The sequence below is a fragment of the Microcaecilia unicolor genome, chromosome 2 (assembly GCF_901765095.1).
Source record: "Microcaecilia unicolor chromosome 2, aMicUni1.1, whole genome shotgun sequence".
In the NCBI taxonomy this organism is placed as follows: domain Eukaryota; kingdom Metazoa; phylum Chordata; class Amphibia; order Gymnophiona; family Siphonopidae; genus Microcaecilia; species Microcaecilia unicolor.
The window spans coordinates 591,830,755-591,853,330 of NC_044032.1; the positions used below are offsets into that span (position 1 = coordinate 591,830,755).

Sequence of the window (22,576 nt, forward strand, 5' to 3'; positions counted from 1 at the left end):
CCCAATGTGCGTCAATTTGGAGTTATCGCCTGGCTACCAGTAATTTCATTTTTTACGTGCATCCGCTACCCGCGCCGGAAACTGGGCAGTAATTGTCATTCTATTCAAGTAGACAATTACCGCACGGTTACCGTGTGAGACCTTACTGTTAAGTCAATGGCTGGCGGTAAGGTCTCAGACCCAAAATGGACGCGCGCCAATTTTTATTTTGCCACATGTCCATTTTTGTAAAAAATGTTAAGGCCTTTTTTACAGGTGCACTGAAAAATGGATCTGCACTCCTACACTAGTCGGGGAAACACTTTGGACCAGGTCAAATGGTAAAATTTTATATCCATAGGTTTGCTTTATTCCTGAGTATCCTGAATTAATGGATATTTTCACCAAAATGTTATGTTTTCTTTAGGACAGGCAGCACTACTAAGCTTCCCATGAAGAAGTAGCAAAACAGAAACGCTCTGTGGAGCTGAGTTGGCGTTTTTTCCCTATAAGCTAATTTGCCTGTTTTTTTTACATGCATAAGGTTGGAAATTCAATGAGTTATGACAAAAAATATTATGGATAATATAGAATGCAACCATCACAACCAAAATGTGGATTTTGCAACCTTCAGTTTGGGAAGCCCTTAATTAAACTATTCAACCCAGTGTCCAAGAATCTTGTCCATTAGAGAAGCTCTGCTTATTGACACTGTGGTTGCCATAGTGATATTTTTTGGTAAATGCCTTAAACATATATATAAGTTGTAAAGACATGTTTATAATCACTATTGCTATGTATAATATTGAGAGGCCTATTAAAAAAATAATATAAAATAAAAAAAATACACTAGGGCCAAATACAACTGACTTCCTATGTTCTGATATTGTTGTTGTCAAGGAGTCTTTGATTACAATAGAGACGGTAGAACAGGGCTATTTTCATTCATACATATATAATTTAGTTTAATTTAGGTTTTACATTCTGTAGTTTCCTAATTAAAATCCTGCTCAATGTGGATTACATGGGGCATTTTCGAAAGGGAAGTCCAGGTTTTGATGCATGCCCCCACTGAAGTACTTTTTTCCGGAGCTGAGGAGGTACTGCGGTCTTGCGTGAGGTGGAAACACCAAGGGCGGCTGGAATGCAAGCTGGGTTTAGCATAGGGTACGACTCCTCTGGGACTCCGGGTGCCTCAAACACCCAGCTGAAACACCAGGCGGAAATCAAAACGCGCGAAGAATAGGGACCATCGAGCCTGGCATGGATTCAGTCTCTTCACGTCCTATAGATACAACAAATTCTTGTGGTCCGTCATGACGGTAAGAGGATGTGCAGCCCCCTCTAACACGTAACGCCACTCCTGGAGGGCCCACTTGAGCCTGAGCAATTCCTGATCTCCGATGGTATAGTTCTTTTCGGTAGGGGAGAACTTACGGGAAAAGAAGAAACAAGGATGCTTCTTGACAGAGTCCCCGGTTTGGGACAGCACCGCCCCGGCCCGGCCCCCAGAGAAGAGGCATCCACCTCCACCAGAAAGAGCTTAGCAGGATCAGGACTTCGAACTACTGGAGCAACAATAAAAGCCTCCTTCAATGTGGGGAAGGCTGTCAAGGCCTCTTGATATCAATTCCTCACGTCTGCTCACTTTTTGGTAAGGGTGGTTAAGGGTGCGGTAAGCATGGAATACTTCAGAATGAATTGCCGGTAGTAGTTTGCGAACCCCAGGAACCTCTGCAGAGCCCGGAGTCCCTGGGGTACTGGCCAGTTACGGATGGCTTGGAGCTTAGCAGGATCCATCCGTAGCTCTTGGCCAAATATAATGTAACCCAAGAAGGGAATTTTGTGCTGGTGGAAGGCACACTTCTCCAATTTTGCGAACAATCAATGCTCCCGAAGCCTCTGGAGAACAGGGTGCGAATGTGTGAAGGGTGATCCTGGCTGGAGGGCGAGAAGATCAGGATGACGTCCAGGTAGACAATTACTGTTTTATAGAGGAGCTCCTGAAAGATGAAGTTTACAAAGTTTTGGAAGACCGCTGGGGCGTTACACAAGCCGAACGACATCACTAAATACTCAAAGTGACCCTCGTGCATGTTAAAAGCGGTCTTCCATTCGTCTCCCTCCCGGATTTGTACCAGGTTGTAAGCTCCCCTCAAATCCAGCTTAGTGAATATCCTTGCCCCTTGCAACCAGTCAAACAGCGCTGGAATCAAGGGAAGCGGGTAATGATTCTTAATCGTAATGCTGTTTAGGCCCTGGTAATCAATACAGGGTCGTAAGGACCCATCTTTTTTAGAAACAAAAAAAAACCCCGGCTCCCGCCGGCGATGAGGAGGGCCTAATAAAGTCCTTTTGCAGGTTCTCCTTAATATAGTCTTGCATGGCCTGGGTCTCAGTCTGGGATAAGGTATATAGCATGCCCTTGGATGGACTTGCCCCGGGGAGTTGCTCAATCGGGCAGTCAAAGGATCGATGAGGCAGGAGAGCATCCGCTTCTTGCGCACTGATCACATCCAGAAAGTCTTGGTATTCTTCGGGGAGAGCCGCCTGGACTGCCCGCAGGACTCCAGGAAGAGCCTGAAGAGCCTTCGTAGGAACCTTGATAGACGAGGGACACTGCTGAAAACACCACGGACTCCACTGACCGATCTCCCCAGTAGCCCAATCAATGGTAGGAGCATGGAGCCGCAACCAGGGTAGTCCCAGACTCACCGGATGAATAGCCCGGGAAAGGACTAGGAACTGAATCATCTCCTGGTGAAGAACCCCGATCTGCATCTGCAAGGGGGAGGTAACCCGGGTGATAGGCGAAGGAAGAGTTGATCCCTGAATGGAGGTTACTTGAAGATCTGGTTGACAGGGAATCGAAGACCCCCCTAGTTATTCCAGGTCAGTGTCAATGAAATTTCCTCCAGCTCCAGTATCCAGCAGAGCCACAGTATGGATATGGCGATCCTGCCACTGCAGCAGTATGGGAACAGAAAGCATGTTTTGAGGAAGGGAAGAAGATCGACCCAGGACCATTCCCTTCACCGGTCCTTGGTGGTGGCGTTTCCCGTCTTATTGGGGCAAACGTTCACAAAATGTCCGGACTGCCCACAGTACATGTAGAGTCGGTTTCTCCAACAATGCGACCGCTCGGACGCGGACAGATGATGTCGCCCGACCACCATAGGCTCCTCCTCGGATCTGGAGGCCTGCTCAATGGTGACTCCAAGCGACCTCGGACATGGTGGTTGATGAGAAAACCTCTGTGTAGAACGCTGATTGCTCCGCTCTTGCTCTCGTTCCTGAAATCAAATGTCTATTCAAGTACATAGGGTAATGAGGACATCCAGAGTCGAGGGTAGTTCCCTCCCCGCTAGCTCATCCTTCACCCTGCAGCACAGCCCCTGCCAGAAGATAGCCATCAGGGCCTCCTGATTCCAGCGTAGTTCAGCCGCAAGAGTTCGGAAATGGATGGCATAGGCCCCCACAGACCTGGTTCCCTGCTGGATTCGCAGCAGCTCAGTAGCAGCCGATGTAGGTTGACCCGGAACATCGAAAACCATGTGGAACCACCGCAGGAACTCCCCCAGATAAGAAAGAATGGGATCCCGTTGCTCCCAGAGAGGGGAGGCCCAAGCCAGAGCTGGTCCGGTCAGAAGGTAAATGATATAGGTGATTTTCATACTTACCGATGGAAAAGGCCCTGGCTGCATTTCAAACAGCATCTGGCACTGATTCAGAAACCCACGGCACACCAAAGGTGTTCCATCGAAACAAGGAGGCTCTTGGAGCCGCAGGCCAGGCACCGGGAGACCTGGTCTAGGAGCCATAGCAGCTCGTGAATTCTGAAGGGTGGACAGCTGAGAGCAAACATCTTGTAATACACTGGAAATTCGGTTCATCTGAGCCTGCTATTGCTGCATTACCTGGGCCAGGTCCGCCATGTCAGTCTTGTCTGGCGAGCTCATGGCTTCGGCTTACTGTTGCGCTTGTGAGCTCCTGTGCCCAGCGAAGCACAAATGCAAACAAACTCAGACCCGAGCTCCACAAGGTGGCCGGACAATTTTGAACCTTCACCTGGAGCGACCCCTTCCCCCGGGGTTGAGCCCCCAGGACCCAGGGTCGACAGGACTTCCAAACACCAGCCGGGAGTAGTGGCACGCCAAGAGCCTGGTCAGAAGTTAGGCAGAGGTCGAGGCTGACAGCAAACAGAGAGATGGTCAGGATTCAGGCAATGGTCAAGGCAGGCAGCAAGCAAAGCAATGGTCAGGATTCAGGCAATGGTCAAGGCAGGCAGCAAACAAAGTGATGGTCAGGATTCAGGCAGTGGTCAGATTCGCTAAGACCAGAAAACAGGAAACACCACGAACTCCACCGAAGTTGAAGCCAAAGCAAAATGATGACAGTGTTCTGCTCTTAAGTAAGCCTCCCATCAGAGGATCCCTGCCACAGCTGCTAGGCGAGGAATCTCATTGGGCATGCCCATGAGGAAGCTACTCAAGATGGCTGCCTCTCGGGAACAGATACAGATGAACCTCTCAAGATGACTGCCTCTCCGATAAGCCTCTCAAGATGGCTGCTCCTCAGATGAGCCTCTCAAGATGGCTGCCTCTCAGATGAACCTCTCAAGATGGCTGCCCCTCAGGAACAGATACAGCTGAGCCTCTCAAGATGGCCGCCGCCGCCAGGCGTAACAAGGTAGGAGTGTAACAAAGAGCCATTGTGTGACCCACATCAAGGGTCTGCCAAGGTAGGGGCCAGTCATAATGCACGATCCTGATCCATACTGTTATAGTATGATTCTTGAGCGGGCGACCCTAAAAGGAAAAGGATATTTGCCAGTAGTGGTCTCTACAATTCTAAGGCAAGGAATTGACTACTTCATTTATGAATGTAAGGGTTTGGAAGACATGTAAGGCATGATGTTCAATAAAGATATTTATTCCTTTCAGTGGCTGGTGTCAGACATCATAGAATTTCTGAAGAAAGATTTAGAGAGGGGCTTCTCCCTAATTCCAATAGGGTATAAGTCATAGCATTAGGGGCACAATATAAGGGAATCCAATAGCAACACACCTAGATACGTGTTTTCTGATAGGTGTCAGATTAGGTCCCCGGTGCACTGTGGTGTCGTCCTGTTATTTAAACATGATATTTAACACATTAGCCATTTTCCTGGTGTCTATTTGCCAAGTCATGGGGGTTTGGGAACTACTACTGAAAAAGGTGTGAGCAAAATCTAAACAAATAAATACAAGTTCTGTCCTTCAGAATGTTCAGAAACAAGGTGTCTCTGCATGTGATACTCCTCTTTTCTTCCTAAAGTCGTGTCTCAGGTCTATGTATATCAAAGCATTGAGTTACCAGCATTTAAAAGGCCAACAAATGTCGAGAAGATGCAGGGCTTCCATCTTATGTACAGAGCCTAAACAAAAAGTGACAGACCCTATGCAAAGACAAACAAGCTATTTGCCTTAAATGGAGGACTAAGAAAAAGAGGACTAGCTTCCAAACTAACAATATTCAGTTGGATTCAAGAGGCAGTTTTGGTACTGTGTGAGTTGCCATGGGGTTCCAGATATCAATCTACGAAAGCTCAAGCCACTACCTGAATGGAATGTAAATCTGCCAGAGGATATTTACAAGGCAGCCACTTGGGCAACTTTGTCAAAGCATTATTGATTGGATGTTCAGGTTCGGAAGGGTGCTGCCTTGAGTCTGCCAAAACTCCTCGAATTCCTTCCACCCAGTTTAGATGCATCCCATACATCCGGACTGGGTTGCCAGAGACAAATAAGGTGTTAAAATTGTACCTAGTCCTGTTCGACCAGTTCAGAAACCCTGCCCAGTTAGAGTCAGGGAAAGGCTGCAGGTGAGCTATTTCAGGTGTGGAGTAGGCCGAGTGACTGACTGGTGTCTAAGAATGAAGAGGACAGCCACACAAGTTTGCCACTGCAAAGGGGTTTCTTTTTATTGTTTTTGTTTTTTCAAGAGAGAGAGAGGTGAGAGCTGTTTCACAAGAATACTGATTGATCCTTTTGCTGCACCAATCTGTATAGGAGAGAAAGAGAAGTTTACTCTGTCTTCAGCTGCTGTGGGAGGGGCATAACTAATGCTTATTTTAGGTTTTAACTGATAGCAGCAGAGCGAGTGGATCGCTTTGGGAACCTCTGCGCAAGTTGGGCTCCGCTTCGGTGTTGTATGGGACTTTTGAATTAGTTTGGCTAATCTTTTGCTGTATCTGGGGGTGGAGGGGTGGGTCTTACCATCTGGCAATGCTGAAGTTTCTGTGTGATTTGTGTATTATATAATAACAAAAATTAATTCACAACTTTAACTGATTAAAACACTTCAGTGCTGTGAAAACATTGGAAGTCATCAACTCCCCTAACAACTCTCTCACCTCCCCTCTTGCTTACTTTGAATCCTCTACTTTTTTTGTGTGTCTTTTCCACACTGATTACTCCTCAGCTACACAAATGTATTTGATTCCACTGAAAAAGGTTAGAAGCAATGGTGTCTGTACCACAAAATCTGTAATGAACAATGATTTTATATACCTTCATAATACCCCTTTCTGAAAGATAACGCCTAATTTTACTGTTTTAAACACCTAAAGACAGAAACCCTAGGTTTAACCCAAACATTTCAACTGATCTGGCAGAATTCAAGGAAAGGTAATTTATCAGGTGTGTATAATTTTAACCTTTAACGATAATTATAAGTCAAAATCTAACAGCATTTAATCAAACGAAACTCAAAGAAGCTAGTACAACGCCAATCAGAATTAAAGAATTTGCCTCAACTGCAAGGTTTTTTTTCTAAAAATTGGTCACCTTGGGACCCTTTCACTAAAGCTTAGTGCATGCTAGCGGAATTAGTACGTGCTAAATGCTAAGATGCCCATAGGTATAAAGTGGGCTTCTTAGTATTTAGCGCATGCTAAAGTTTAGTAAAAGGGCCCCTTTTTTTTTATTAGTCCCAAGGGCATCCAGTTCCACATTTGAGAGATCCTTCACAAAAAGAAAAACAGTTTTCAAAACAGGCATCTTAGATGGGCCTCAGCTGCTGAGGCCCATCTGAGTTATCAGGTAATCTGCCCATTCCCCCTCATAGCTCTAAAAACCAGCACAAGGATCTTAAAATGTATTTTCCAAATGTCGACTTTCCTGTCAGTGCCTGGGCCAATCACCGCTCAGGCACTGACAGGGAAAGATGGTGCAGAGCGCTGAACAGCAAATTTAATGCCGTGATTTTAACACAGCATTAATTTGCATGCTCATTACTCTGAGCAAGCTGCAACAATTTTTCTGTGCTAGGCTCTTAGTGGAGTTTCACTGTACCATGAACCTTCTGAGCATTGACCTCCAATAAGAACACTTATGGGTGTAAATATTCTTGTAGAATAGGCTCACTGCTTTCAGAAGTACGGTGCCCAAATTGTGACATCATGCAATAGAATTGCCTCCTGTGTCCCGAAATTTTATTATTTCATTTTTTTTTATTAGGATTTATTTACCGCCTTTTTGAAGGAATTCACTCAAAGCAGTGTACAATAAGAATAAGTCAAACATGAGCAATAGACAATTACAGCAGTAAAAACATTCAAATAACAATACAAAGTATGGCATAGTATATATTACTTACAATGTCAACACAATATGTAGTAGAACATTTTAATTGACGGTGTAGGGTATAAGCCAAGATAAGAGAGTAAGAGGAGTTAGAAAATAAGGTGACTAATTTAAAGAAAAGTGCACATGAGGTCAGAGAGATCGTTAAATATTATCTTAGCTAGGGTAGGAGTGGATAAACATGTCCTGCTGCAGTATGTCCAGCCTGTATCACTCCTTGTGTGTGTGAGTGAGACTAACAAGTTACTCTAGTTACTTCTTCCATTAAAGGCCTGTTTGAAGAGCCAAGCTTTTACCTGCTTCCTGAAGTAGAGATAGTCTTGTGTTAAGAGGAGCCTTTCAGGGAGTGCATTCCAGGGTGTGGGGGCTACTCCAGAGAAGGCTCGCTTGCGGGTATCACATCATTTAATTTCTTTTGGAGAGGGTGTGGTAGGGATACTCCTTGGGAAGACCTTAGTGTCCTTGGAGGTGTCATATCTATAGGATGAGGCCAAAAAAATTTAACTCGCTAGAGTTTTTTTGCTGTTTTCTGAGCAACCGCTTTGAATTTCAACAAGAAATTTTACATACATATTTAGTCATCATACTTACGCATTACTATTAAACAACATTTAATTATCCTAAGTCATGTTGATGTTATATTTTAGTGTTGCTGCCTAGCAATTTTTGCGCATTTAAAATGTTCAAGCTAAAACACAGTAAAATAACATCATTCAAATGATAAAATTAACAGTGTGTCAGAATTTCACAGTCACTTTGAATGCTCAGTGTCCACCCCCAGCTGTAACACCTTCAGTCACTTTGGGACGTACTTAACAGCCATGTGATCGGTCCCTGTGGCAGGCTATCCCAGATTATCTGCAGCTCTTCCTTCAGTTTGGCGATTGTTTGCGGCTTTTAAGCCTGTGATAGTCTTCCAACATTGCTCACAAAACAAAAGGCTACATCATGGAATGCTGTACCCAAACAAGTAAAATCTACCCAGAACTACCTAAATTTCCGAACATTTTTGAAATCAGTATTGTTTAAGAAGACTTATTCCCCAGATCTAACCTAACTTGAATTAACTATTACTATAAATTCAGATCCAAGGACAATAATTACCTGTCATTATCACTTGCCTTTTGATGTTTAATTGTTATTTTATATCTTATTCTTCAATTTGTATAATTGTTTTTCTTGTACTGTAGCTTGCACTACAGACTTTGTAAGCCACTTTGAGCCTGCGATCAGTGGGAAAATGTGGGATATAAATGTAATAATAAATAAAATAAAATCATTGTGATATCATAACAGTAGCCTGGTACCCTGTTTTTTCTTTTCAAATAATGATAGTTTTACAGTGGAACATTTTTGAACGTGTGAAAATCGCTAGATGATCACACTAAAAAGTCTATAACTTCATGTTTATTCATTCCACTCGGCACATAAATGTAGAGCTTAACAATAAATAAAGCTGTAAATTTTCTTGTTGAAATTCTAAGCAGTTGTTGATAAAACAGCAAAAACTCTAGGGGATTAACTTTTTTGCCTCGCCCTGTACACCATTATTATATATATCATTCCTGTGAGGCTGTCCATGGTGGTTTATAATGCAACGTACAACATCATTACTTATATGAAAAGCATAATAACATAACACTAAACAAAAGTATTTGTTTAGTACATCTGCTTTTTTCCTTCTGTTAATTTTACAATCCCACTTCTCTGTGTTTATTCATTCATTTGTAAAAAAAAAAATGTCTTGTTACCTTGTTTTAGTCTTAGCTATCTTTTTTCTTTGCATCTTTGCCAACCTGGGCTATCTTTCCTCCTTCTCAGCTTTTCTAGATTCCCCCCACCTCCCATTTTAATTTAATGATCTCTTGCACCTTCAGAATGATACTCTTTTCAGCCACCTCCTTTGAAAATCATGTAGTCCCATTTTTCCCACACCTACTTTTCTAGCAATGTTTTAGCTTTTATTTTTTAAGTTTTTCCTACCCTGTCTGCCTCCTTAAACCCTTAGTTTGTCCAGAACATAATTATCTGGGTCCTTGGAAGTTCCAGTAAGTCTGTTCGTATGAAGACTCTGTTAATTCAGCAATATTGGCTTACAGATATCTGAGATTCAGTTCAAAAGTATTCTCTTTGGTTCACAAAGCTCTTTATGCCAACTGTCCTCTCTATCTTGCCACTCTCCTGACTCTTTTCACTATTCCTCACTTCTGCGCTCTTCTTGTGGTCTCCATTCCACCTGTTGCCTCTACCCAGCTTGATTCTACATGAAATAGTAGGGAAAAAGTACAGCCTGGATTGGAGATGACAGGGAAGCCAACTGTAAAATACTGCAAATTGACACTAGTATGAGGTAACGATCCTTAAGAACCGGCAGAGCCAGGATCTAAACACTGTGCTAATGTCTGCAGTCCTGAGTTTAGAACATAAGGCTGTATTCTGTGTCCAAGCTTAAAAACGAGGGGAGCCAGAGTCTAAATGTGTCACTAATATCTGCGGGCATGAGTTTGGAATGTGAAGCAGTATTCTATATCCAAACTTAAAACTGAAGAAAAGATATACAGTGGGGGAAATAAGTATTTGATCCCTTGCTGATTTTGTAAGTTTGCCCACTGACAAAGACATGAGCAGCCCATAATTGAAGGGTAGGTTATTGGTAACAGTGAGAGATAGCACATCACAAATTAAATCCGGAAAATCACATTATGGAAAGTATATGAATTTATTTGCATTCTGCAGAGGGAAATAAGTATTTGATCCCTCTGGCAAACAAGACCTAATACTTGGTGGCAAAACCCTTGTTGGCAAGCACAGCGGTCAGACGTCTTCTGTAGTTGATGATGAGGTTTGCACACATGTCAGGAGGAATTTTGGTCCACTCCTCTTTGCAGATCATCTCTAAATCATTAAGAGTTCTGGGCTGTCGCTTGGCAACTCGCAGCTTCAGCTCCCTCCATAAGTTTTCAATGGGATTAAGGTCTGGTGACTGGCTAGGCCACTCCATGACCCTAATGTGCTTCTTCCTGAGCCACTCCTTTGTTGCCTTGGCTGTATGTTTTGGGTCATTGTCGTGCTGGAAGACCCAGCCACGACCCATTTTTAAGGCCCTGGCGGAGGGAAGGAGGTTGTCACTCAGAATTGTACGGTACATGGCCCCATCCATTCTCCCATTGATGCGGTGAAGTAGTCCTGTGCCCTTAGCAGAGAAACACCCCCAAAACATAACATTTCCACCTCCATGCTTGACAGTGGGGACGGTGTTCTTTGGGTCATAGGCAGCATTTCTCTTCCTCCAAACACGGCGAGTTGAGTTCATGCCAAAGAGCTCAATTTTGTCTCATCTGACCACAGCACCTTCTCCCAATCACTCTCGGCATCATCCAGGTGTTCACTGGCAAACTTCAGACGGGCCGTCACATGTGCCTTCCGGAGCAGGGGGACCTTGCGGGCACTGCAGGATTGCAATCCGTTATGTCGTAATGTGTTACCAATGGTTTTCGTGGTGACAGTGGTCCCAGCTGCCTTGAGATCATTGACAAGTTCCCCCCTTGTAGTTGTAGGCTGATTTCTAACCTTCCTCATGATCAAGGATACCCCACGAGGTGAGATTTTGCGTGGAGCCCCAGATCTTTGTCGATTGACAGTCATTTTGTACTTCTTCCATTTTCTTACTATGGCACCAACAGTTGTCTCCTTCTCGCCCAGCGTCTTACTGATGGTTTTGTAGCCCATTCCAGCCTTGTGCAGGTGTATGATCTTGTCCCTGACATCCTTAGACAGCTCCTTGCTCTTGGCCATTTTGTAGAGGTTAGAGTCTGACTGATTCACTGAGTCTGTGGACAGGTGTCTTTCATACAGGTGACCATTGCCGACAGCTGTCTGTCATGCAGGTAACGAGTTGATTTGGAGCATCTACCTGGTCTGTAGGGGCCAGATCTCTTACTGGTTGGTGGGGGATCAAATACTTATTTCCCTCTGCAGAATGCAAATAAATTCATATACTTTCCACAATGTGATTTTCCGGATTTAATTTGTGATGTGCTATCTCTCACTGTTACCAATAACCTACCCTTCAATTATGGGCTGCTCATGTCTTTGTCAGTGGGCAAACTTACAAAATCAGCAAGGGATCAAATACTTATTTCCCCCACTGTAGACACTTGCCAACTCAAACAAAACTTTTTTTTTTTTTTGCCATCCTGGTGTCCATCTTCTTTTACGCTTGACTTCTCAATTCAGGCTGTACTTTTTCTACGAATTGATCTGCTGCCTCTCTAGAGTTCCTCTACAAGAAATGGTGCTCTCCCTCCCCCCTCCCCCCCTTGGGCTGTCCCTATGAATTCTCTTCCTACCCATTTACAGCTTGAACCATCCTACCACATGTTGAAAGCTGCTTTGAAAACCCATCTTTTTTTCACATGTGTATGGGACTTTGTGTAGGAGGGGGGTACGATGGCCTGCATGTATCTACTGCCTACCTTTCTCCTCTATCTGCTCACTTTTCCTCTTTCCTGTCATACAAAAATATTCCTTTCTAAATTTTCCCTTATATGATTCCACACAGCCTTGTTATATCAAATGAAAGGTGATACATTATATTCAAATAAATATAAACATACTGTACTTTTAACAAGGTCAACCTTTCTCTTCCCAAAGACTGCTTCATAACAATTCATCACAACTTCTACCTCATTGTATCGTACATTATCCTTTCCTTAATGTTTTTAGTCTCTTGCATTAATCCAGTGGTCTCTAATATTTCTCATACCTCACACTAACACTATGTGTTTTTGTCTCACCTAGAATGTAAACCGCACTGAGCCTTGGAAAGGGGATATTAGTGGTATACAAGAATTTATTTGAATTGAATAGTTTTGAAATACAGAGCCCTGACCTCTATTATTTTTGTTTTTTGTTATTGCTCTGATGTTAATTTTACTATCTGATGATCTCTGGAGCTCAGGCAGCCTCCTACCTATGGATTAGAAGTACTTTCACCATTTTTTTTTTTTTGTTACATTTGTACCCCGTGCTTTCCCACTCATGCCAGGCTCAATGCGGCTTACATGGGGCAATGGAGGGTTAAGTGACTTGCCCAGAGTGTGCCTGTGCCTGAAGTGGGAATTGAACTCAGTTCCTCAGGACCAAAGTCCACCACCCTAACCACTAGGCCACTCCTCCACTCCATTTGTAAATACCAAGTCCTATATAGGCCTCTTCATGGATCCTGTTGTTATTTCTGTATGGAGAGCCACTTGTAAGGTATCTAGGAACTTTCTACTTCTAATCAGTTCCATAGATGTGTAACCAGGGGCTCACCTGAGTCTAGCTCCAGACTCAGGTACATAAAACAGTCACTACTCATTCAGGCCATGCTTACCATACTCAGGTCTTCATTCAAACTCCATTCAAGCTGGGAGTTGGTCAATGAGCCAGAATGGCAATCTGGGGGTTTGGGAGACACTTTACCATTTCGGGTTCCACTCCTCAGTCCAGGAATCATGCCGCACCCAAATCTTAAACATCTACTCAAATTTATTTGTAACTCTGCAACAGGCAAATAATAACTTGATTGGATTTTCAACACAGTACATTCTTGCTTTTAACTTTTAAATTATTTTATCTCAGATTTCTACTGTCTCGGGGGGACACCCATATCACAACTGTTCCCACGGGTATGTACAAGTGTCTTTTAGGGCTAGTTACATATTAACAAGTTCTTCCTTCCATGCCTATCCTGTAGCCCAATATTACCACAGGGACGGTCTCTCCTCGCCCGAATCACTCCTTCTCCACCTGGAGCAGACCCTTATGATTGTCCTCCTTCTGTGGGTGTACCTCACAGGGTTGCACCCCGGCCTTGGACAGGCTCCTTCCAGTCCTAAACCCCACTTACAGGCAGGACCCCCCCCCCCCCCCCAATCCTCCCGAAGCTCTGGCTCCTCCAGTTACTATGGGAAAACAATAACTGCCCAACTGTAAATGACGTTCTAGGATCCCCCTTTCTCCTTCCTGGTCACTTGGCAGCATGTCTACTACTGGCTCTCCCAAGAAAGGCATTATACCAAATCCATGACCCTTTACCCATTACACATTAGATTGACATTCTCATTGCAAGAATGTCCACACTGAAAAATAATACCAATACATAGCTTAAGTCTGCATATATCATTTAGAGTTCAATGCGGATAACACTATCAAAATGAACCTAGCTATTTCTGGGAAAAATACAATGAATCACTTACTTTCCTAGGCCAAGTCATAGCAAGTATTTTTGAAATAGCCAAGGAGATGCTTAAGAAACTGTAGTTGGTTGTTAATCTAATATCTAAAGGAAGTTCATTCCACAACTTGGCAGCTACAATGAGAATTAAGCTCAAAAATATATTTATATTTAACCCCTTTGACAGAAAACTTAATTTAGGGCCTCTTTTAGTAAACCATGCTAGTGATTCCCGGTGCGGCAAATCTGCCCCAGCCTATTTGGGCTGAGTTGCATTTGCTACGCAGGAATTGCTAGCTTTGTTTGGTAATAGAGGCCCTTAGTAAGGTCTGTAGATTTTGTTACCCTGTTGGGAAATAATAAAGATATCAAAGGAGTCCTATATTGTGGGACTTGACCATATAAAATCTTAGACTAATACATACTTTGAAAGTAACGCAGGCTTACACCGGTAACCAGTGAACCTTAATCATCAACGATGTTATCCTTTCTAAATTATTAACAGAATATATTAAACGCAGTGCTACATTCTGCAATGTCTGTAATTTCTTCCTAATACTCTTCAAGCATCCTGCACATAACCAATTGCAGTAGTCCAACTGACTCACTATTAGTGATTAGACTGTTATATTAAACTGATCTTGTTGAAAATAATTTCTCACACATCTAAGAAATCTCATATTCCAAAAGACCTTTTTTTTTTTTTTTTTAAACTAAAGATGCCACATGGGGCTCAAATGATAAAGTAGCATCTAACATAACTCCCAAGATTTTCATAGATGTTAAAACAATAGCTGACTCCTTTTATTACCTAAATCTGATTAATTTACTGGAGTAAAAAATAAAGGAATTGGCCAGTTGTAAGTGTGGTTTCACACGGCAGAAGAAAAAAAGTTATGATTTGAACTTGATTTGCTTTCATTCCCTGGGGTGGAGGAGCATAAAGCACTTAAGTCATTGCTGGGTTTCTTTCCTTACGATTTGTACTCCAGTTTTCCCTGTAGTGTGGACTTGTATATTTTTTCCTTGCATTTGAGTAATATGTAGGTTTGAAAATTCTAAAAAAATAAATTCATGGCTAGGCAGTATTTTAAAGGTAACTCTTGAGAGGATTAGTCCTGTCGTGTTTAATGGCAGTGTTCTGTGCTGCCTTGTGGAAGCTCCCAATTCAATTCCCGAATTGGATACTACCTCACCAAATGAGCTAGGGTTGGAGAATTAACAAAGTTGGCACCTTGAGGGATGGGAAAAGCTGATGTCACTCAAGGAACACATCTAGTAGCTAGCTTCAGAGACCATGTTTGAAATATCTGAATTACATAGCCGATTCAGATACCTCAAACATGATCACTGAAGCTAGCTACTAGATGTCATCCTTGAGTGACGACAGCTCTTCCCATCCCTCAAGGTGCTGAGTTTATTGATTCTCCAACCCCAGCTCATTTGGTGAGGGTAGTATCCAATTCGGGAATTGAATTGGGAGATTCCACGTGGCAGCACAGAGTACTGCCATTAAACACTACAGCATAATCCTATAATGGGAAGAAAAACGGTGATGTGCTCTAGATGGCAAAACAGGAGTTAAACAAGAGAGAATTGTGGTAAAACTGCTTTCAAAATATGAAGTGAGGAATTTTTATTTCTTTTTCAAATGTGTGGTTTTTATCATATCACTTTAATTATCACATTCTAATGCCTCTGATCAACTGAAGTATTATTCACTGAGGACAAAGAGAAATATATTAAATTGCTTAGAAGATCAAAGTTTAATTTGCTTACTGTGTGACATCTTCTAAAGTTTTAATGCTGTCAAATTCAACTTTATTGGGTTATGAAGGGCTTAGACTGTAACTGTAAAATGGGCTTATTCTCTGTCTGTACTAGATGGTGTTTTATTACTGGCACTTTTTTCCTTTCTCTGCAACCCTGAGAAATGAAGGGGAAAGACTGGTTTGGATAACAGAATAGTAGTTCTCACTAGTCTCTTCCAATGTTTTCACATCCTGCCCCTCCAGATCTTTGTAGGCTCCTGTCTAATTCAGTAGAGACTGGATGGAGCAGGAAACAGAGAGCTGTTTCTCCAGGGTACTGGCCAATAGAGTTGGGGCACCAACCCCTTTATGCCAGTGTTCTTTACTGCAAGGCCAAGGGTCAATGGCAATCCCCACCTGTTCTAAGTTTGGCCCCTTGACTCTTTTCCCCGTACACAGTCTATCCCTACCTTTTCTTCAGACTTGCCGTTAGCATACCCTATAACAGTTTTTCTCTTTACCATGCAGTTTGAACTATGTGCTATCTCAATCCCACTCTATTCTCAGAAGATAGAGCACCATGCAGTTCAAACTTACTGTGAGCTATGTGGTACTGGACAAAAACAGAACAGTTGTTCAAAAGTTGGCACCACAGACAAGACTCCAGAGAAAGTACAGGGCGACATTAAAAACCGGAATGGGATAGAGCCACTTGAAGGGGGTGGGGGCAGAGGCAAGATATAAAAGCTTGAAAAGGTGTCTTCCACTTTGTCTGGTGATGATCTTTGCTCTCACATTGAACTTTTTTGACAAACTGGTCCCAGCTTGAAAACTATTGAAGATCTCTCTTGTATACTGTGAGTAGGAATAATATAGAACACCAAAATCTAGATGTTGTCCATATTCTTAACAATTCTGTACCCTACCGCTTTCATTTTATTCTACTACTACTAATCATTTCTATAGTGCTAGTACTTTCTCTGTCCCTAAGGGGCTCATAATCTAAGTTTTTTTTGGGGGGGGGAGGGGTTGTACCTGGGGCAATGGAGGGTCCACAAGGAGCTGCAGTGGGAATTGAACCTAGGTTTCCAGGATCAAAGCCCACTGCACTAACCATTAGGCTACTCCACTCCACTCATTCTAGTTATAACCTCCTGGAGAGGAAGGAGAGAATAGTACCAATGGGGATAGTCTCTCTCTCTCTCTCTCTCTCTCATGAAAATGAAAGGAAAATTTGGTATATTTCACTTCATGTAATATATATCTGCAGCAACAGTTACAAGAATATAAAATGGCATGGACTATAACTATAACTTGAGTAGAGCCTTCTGATTCTGATATTTTGTGACACATACCATATTTTTATCTTTTTCTTTTCTTTCATTTTAGGTTTTCTTTTCTCCATACAAAATCCCCATGGAGCAGAGATAATATTCTCTGTGACTTGCTCCATGTAAGAGAATCAACACCATCTCTGCTCGGTTGAATTATTGGGGGAAGAAAGATGACTACAGTAACCAGCTTGCTTCACTCAATCTTTCTGCCAGCTGTAAATCTTTTCATCGTATTGTTGGCTTTGGCATCTGCAGAGGAAATTAATAATAGCACTTCAAATGGTACTGATGGGGTGTCGGATTCTGTACCTGTGATCATGTCCAGAGTGGACCATGTTATTGTGAAGGAAGGGAACAGCGCCTTGTTAGACTGCCGTATCAGAGGCAGTCCTAGTCCACATTTCCAGTGGTACAACTCAAATGGCCATTTACTGGAAGGGGAAGACAATGGAGGTAAGCTGGAGGTGTTACTTTCTTATCTCCTACTGTTGTAGCTAAGGCTTGTCTAGTCCAGATTTCTGACAATAAGGTAGTTAAAATCATAGAGAAGCTGGAAGTACTATGAAAAAGATGGTGAGGAAAGCAAACAAAGATCCAACACATTAGATAGCTGAAGAACTAGACAACATATAGACCCAGCTTAAAATTAACTCATGCAAATCAACAGGATGACCAACAAAATCCAAAAACTCCCACAATAAGAAACGTCTTCACATATATCAGAAAGCTCAAACAGACAACGTAAACAGGAGGGGAAATGCCTCAGAATTATAACTGAGCAAATGCGTGCTTCACTTGTAGGTCCATTCAAGGATCTTCAAACGAGTACTATATTGGCAAGTCAAGTACCCAAGGGATAGAAAGAGATAAACCATGCTGTCCTTATAGGATAAGAAAGTTTACATTGATCACATTATTAGACAAGATCCATTTAGGACTAGTGGAGGAGTCTGAAGAATTTCTTTTTAAAATTCAACAAAGGAAAATAGAGGGGAAGGGTGGGGAATAATAACATCAATAGGAAGCTACTCTAGAATAAAAATTTGGGAGAGCAGCACATCTGCAACATAAAATACTCATAGCCGCTGACTGGTTAAATAGCTTGTTTTGTGGCTAACCATGAATATTCAGCAGGACATAACCGGTTATCTCTTCTGAATATTCACAGTTATTGCCCACCCTGAAACCAGCTAACTCAGGGGACTTATGTTGTTAGGTGGCCGCATAAGATTACTGGTTAAAATCGGATCACATAAATAACAGTCCTATCTTTTGACCGGTTTAACTTAAGCAGTCAGGCGCTGAATATTGCCTTAACCGATTAAGTTTTAGTGGCCAAAATAATCCTGATGTTCAATGCCAGTGGCCAGATACGGCCCAGCACTGATTATCTGGTAACACCAGCAGCAGACATTAAGGAGGTCTTTTACAAAGGTACGGTAGTGTTTTTAGCACGTGCTAAATGCTAGAGAAGCCCATAGGGATATATGGGCATCTCTAGCATTTAGCGCACGCTTATTTTTAGCATACGCTAAAAACGCTAGAGCGCCTTTTTAAAAAGATCTCTAAAAGCACTGCCAGCTAATTGTATATTAACAGCAAGTAGCGGCAAAAAATAGTACTCTTAATTAGAATATAACAAATCAAGCACAGCACAGTGGAGCCAATCAAATTGATATATAGCGTGTTTGAAGATCATGATAAGTGAACAAATTATCAAAACGAAGATGTTCGGATATTAGAAATTAAAGGTTCACAGAGCCCAGATATTTTCCATCCATTACTCCATTAAATCCTTGCTTAAAGCTCACCTCTTCAGTGCTGCTTTCGGAACCTAACCTTTCGAACATATAGGCTGCCCCAATCTGTCTGACCTATCAGATTGACTGTACATTTGTCTTTTAGATTGTAAGCTCCTTGAGCAGGGACTGTCCTTCCATGTTAAATTGTACAGCGCTGCGTAACCCTAGTAGCGCTTTAGAAATGTTAAGTAGTAGTAGTAGTACTGCATAAGTGGAGGAGTGGCCTAGTGGTTAGAGTAGTGGACTTTGGTCCTGGGGAACTGAGGAACTGAGTTCAATTCCCATTCAGGCACAGGCAGCTCCTTGTGACTCTGGGCAAGTCACTTAACCCTCCATTGCCCCATGTAAGCCGCATTGAGCCTGCCATGAGTGGGAAAGCGCGGGGTACAAATGTAACCAAAAAAAAAAAAAGTATTTATGCTTTCACATTTGCAGTCACTAATCCATTAGTCATGCACCCAACAGGGACACAAAGAGAAGACAGGATATTAAATATAAAACATCCCGATCCCAGCCAGTGCTTCAGAACATGCTTTCATCAGGGGATTAAAGTGTAACCCAAGATCCTTTATCTTAAAGATGTACAATGAAATAGCCAGCCAATTCATCAAAAATACTTCTTGCAGGAGTCCAATGGACTCATTAGCGACCCCTTCTAAAATCATTTAACTGAGGAGCTGATATCTGTGAAGAGAAGTGAGGTGCCTATTTGACATTCAACTGCAGATCAGCATGACAAAAAGCTAGCTTTAGGGTGACATCCTTGAGGGTGTACAGTAGGACAATGGGCCCTACTGCAAGCCCCACACACAGCTTTCTGTTAGCCAAAGCCATCCCCCAGTTCAAGGAAACCAGAAGTACTGAACAGAGACTTGGCACTCTACCAACACACGTCTCCTCTCTCTTTTTGGGGGGGGACAGGGACCCACTTCAGAGCTGGCCTTACAAAAGGCATACACAAGATCGTGCACAGATACTTTTTATTTGCATTTGTTATCCACTGTGGACTGTCGTTTATAAGAACATAAGAATAGCCATACTGGGTCAGACCAATGGTACATCTAGCTCAGTATTCTGCTTCTAACAGTGGCCAATCCAGGTCACAAGTATCTGGCAAAAACCCAATTAGTAGCAGCATTCCATGCTACCAGTCTTGGAACAGGCAGTGGCTTCCCCCATGTCTATCTCAACAACACACTATGGACTTTTCTCCAGGAACTTATCAGTGGCGTAGGACGGGGGGGCGGTGGGGCGATCTGCCCCAGGTGCACGCCGCTGGGGGGTGTCGATGCCTCGCTGGTTCCTTGCTCTCTCTGCCCCAGAACAGGTTACTTCCTGTTCTGGGGCAGAGAGAGCAAGGAACCAGCGAGGCGCCGACACCCCCCAGCGGCGTGCACTCGGCGGATTGGTCCTCCCGCCCACCCCTCACCGCCTTCCAGGTATGTTCTCGCGGGGGGGGAGGGTGCGTCGCGCTGCACCCGGGGGGGGGGTGCGCAGCGGCGACCCGCCCTGGGTGTTCAGCTGCTCTCGTGACGCCACTGGAACTTATCCAAACTTTTTTTAAACCCAGATATGCTAACCATTGTTACCACATCCTCCAACAGTGATTTCTGTAGGTGCGGTCTCCAGAATTGCACACAATACTCTAAATGGTGCCTCACCAGAGACTTATTTAAGGGCACTATTGCCTCTTTTTTTTTCTGCTGGTTATCCCTTTCATTATGCACCCGAGTATCCTTCTGGCTTTGACCGTCACCTCATGTACCTCTTTGGCCACTAAGATCATCAGACACAGACACAGTCACTCACAAGTCCTGCTCTTCTTTCATACACAGAAGCACTTCACTCTCTATATTGTACTGTTCCCTTGGATCTTTGTAACCCAAGTGTGTGACCCTGCGTTTCTTAGCATTAAATCTTAGTTGCCAATTATTGGACCATTCTTCAAGCTTCGCTAGATCCTTCCTCATGCCATCCACGCCCTCCAGGGTTTCCACCCTATTACAGAGTTTGATATCATCTACGAAGAGACAAACCATACCAGATAGTCCTTTCACAATATCACTCACAAAGATGTTAAAAAGAGCCAGTCCGAGGACCTATCCCTGCGGTACACCACTGATCATATCCCTTTCCTCAGAGCAAGCTCCATTTACCACTACCCTCTGTCTCCTTCCATTTACATTATAATATTATATTACAATATACTTCTATAATGCTGATACCTTCAGGTTCTTAGTGATTTACAATAATTAAAAAAAAAATCCAAGACAGTCTCTTGGGAAGCAAAAAAAACTGAGAATCTTATTCAAGAACTAATTTAAAGGTTTTTACATTTTTCTTGAATATGAAAAAAGATAGCTGAGCAGCAAAAAAAAATATTAAAATCACTCCAGGATATCTGCTTGAAATGCAAGAAGTCTATCAAACAAACATTTAAAATCTCTTTACTCCCTTAATAGATGGAAGAACAAAAAGTGAATTGTGAAAATATCTTTTATCCGTATTATTGGAAACAAGTTCAATATGATCCATTATATAAATTGGGCATTCACCATTTAGGATCTTATATAACTACTACTACTAATCATTTCTATAGCTCTACTAGATGTACGCAGCACTGTACAGATTATATGCAGGTACTTTCTCTGTCCCTAGAGGGCTCACAATCTAAGTTTGGTACCTGGGGCAATTGAGGGTTAAGTGACTTGCCCAGAGTCACAAGGAGCTACAGTGGGAATTGAACCCAGTTCCCCACGATCAAAGTCTATATATAGAAAGCAAAACAATTTGCATATAATCCTCGCCTCTATAGGCAACCAATGTAATTCTAAACTACTATAGATCTGATTCACTCTTCAAATCTGTTATGAAACAAAACCCACTGTGAACTGTATGTGCACACTAAAGAATCACTGTGCTCTCATAGAAGCAAAATTGCTCTCATTTAATCTGTGCAAGTGAAAGGAAAAACCTCATACTCCTTGTGACATAACGGTTCAATCACAGCGAGGGCTCTTGAAAAAGCCTGAATGAAAACTGTCCGTTGGGACCTCACTGTTTCGGAGACTGTTTGGCCAGCAGAAACGGAGCACTTCGGAGAAGTCCTTTTTTGTTTCACTTATTAATCAGTCCAGTAAAGAGTGGATGATTTAACATTGTTGAGAGGTTTTTGTTTTTTTTTACCAATGACTACTTTTTCACTGTGAGCTTTTAGTGATTTTTTTGGCTAAGCAGCATTCCGGTTGAAAGAACCATGTTGAGCCACAGGAGTATGAGGTTTTTCCTCTCACTTGCACAGATTAAATGAGAGCAATTTTGCTTCTATGAGAGCACAGTGACTCTTCAGTGTGCACATACAATTCACAGTGGGTTTTGTTTCATAACCAATGTAATTCAACAAAATATGAAGAAATTTTATCCTGCTTCTGTAGCGAAAATATTAATTTACTAGTAAAAAAAGGCCCGTTTCTGGAGCCAATGAAACGGGTGCTAGCAAGGCTTTCCTCTGCCCCCCACCCAACGCACCTTCGTTGTTAGTGACGCCATTGCACCGCCGTCGATGTGTGACTCTGGCCCACCCACCCAACGCTCCTTCATCGTCAGTGACGCCATTGCGCCGCCCTGGCCATCATCGATGTGAGTGAATTGCTCCGCCCTCAACGTCATAACGTTTGACGCGAGGGCGGGGCCCCGAGACTGTGATTTTCTTGGCTTCAGAGCTTCGAACTTACGAACCTTGGCTTCAGTGACGTCAGACAATAGAACGTTGAGGGTGAGTTTTATATATATAGATTTGCAGTGTTCTGATTGTTTACATTCTCTGGATAACTTATCTAGGCACACCCAAATAAGATTACAATAG

The 22,576-nt window shown here is 42.8% G+C and overlaps 1 protein-coding gene across 5 annotated transcripts in view; it reads left to right on the top strand.

The window, feature by feature from the left end:
• The window catches only part of MFAP3L (microfibril associated protein 3 like), a 101,544-nt gene that overhangs the window by 24,042 nt on the left and 54,926 nt on the right, over nt 1-22,576 (top strand). For all 5 annotated transcript variants that reach the window (XM_030191553.1, XM_030191552.1, XM_030191550.1 and 2 more), the window contains one exon: nt 16,965-17,362. In XM_030191553.1, the coding sequence (XP_030047413.1) occupies nt 17,080-17,362 (283 nt within the window). In that variant the 5' untranslated portion in view covers nt 16,965-17,079. The remainder of the gene's footprint in view (nt 1-16,964; nt 17,363-22,576) is intronic.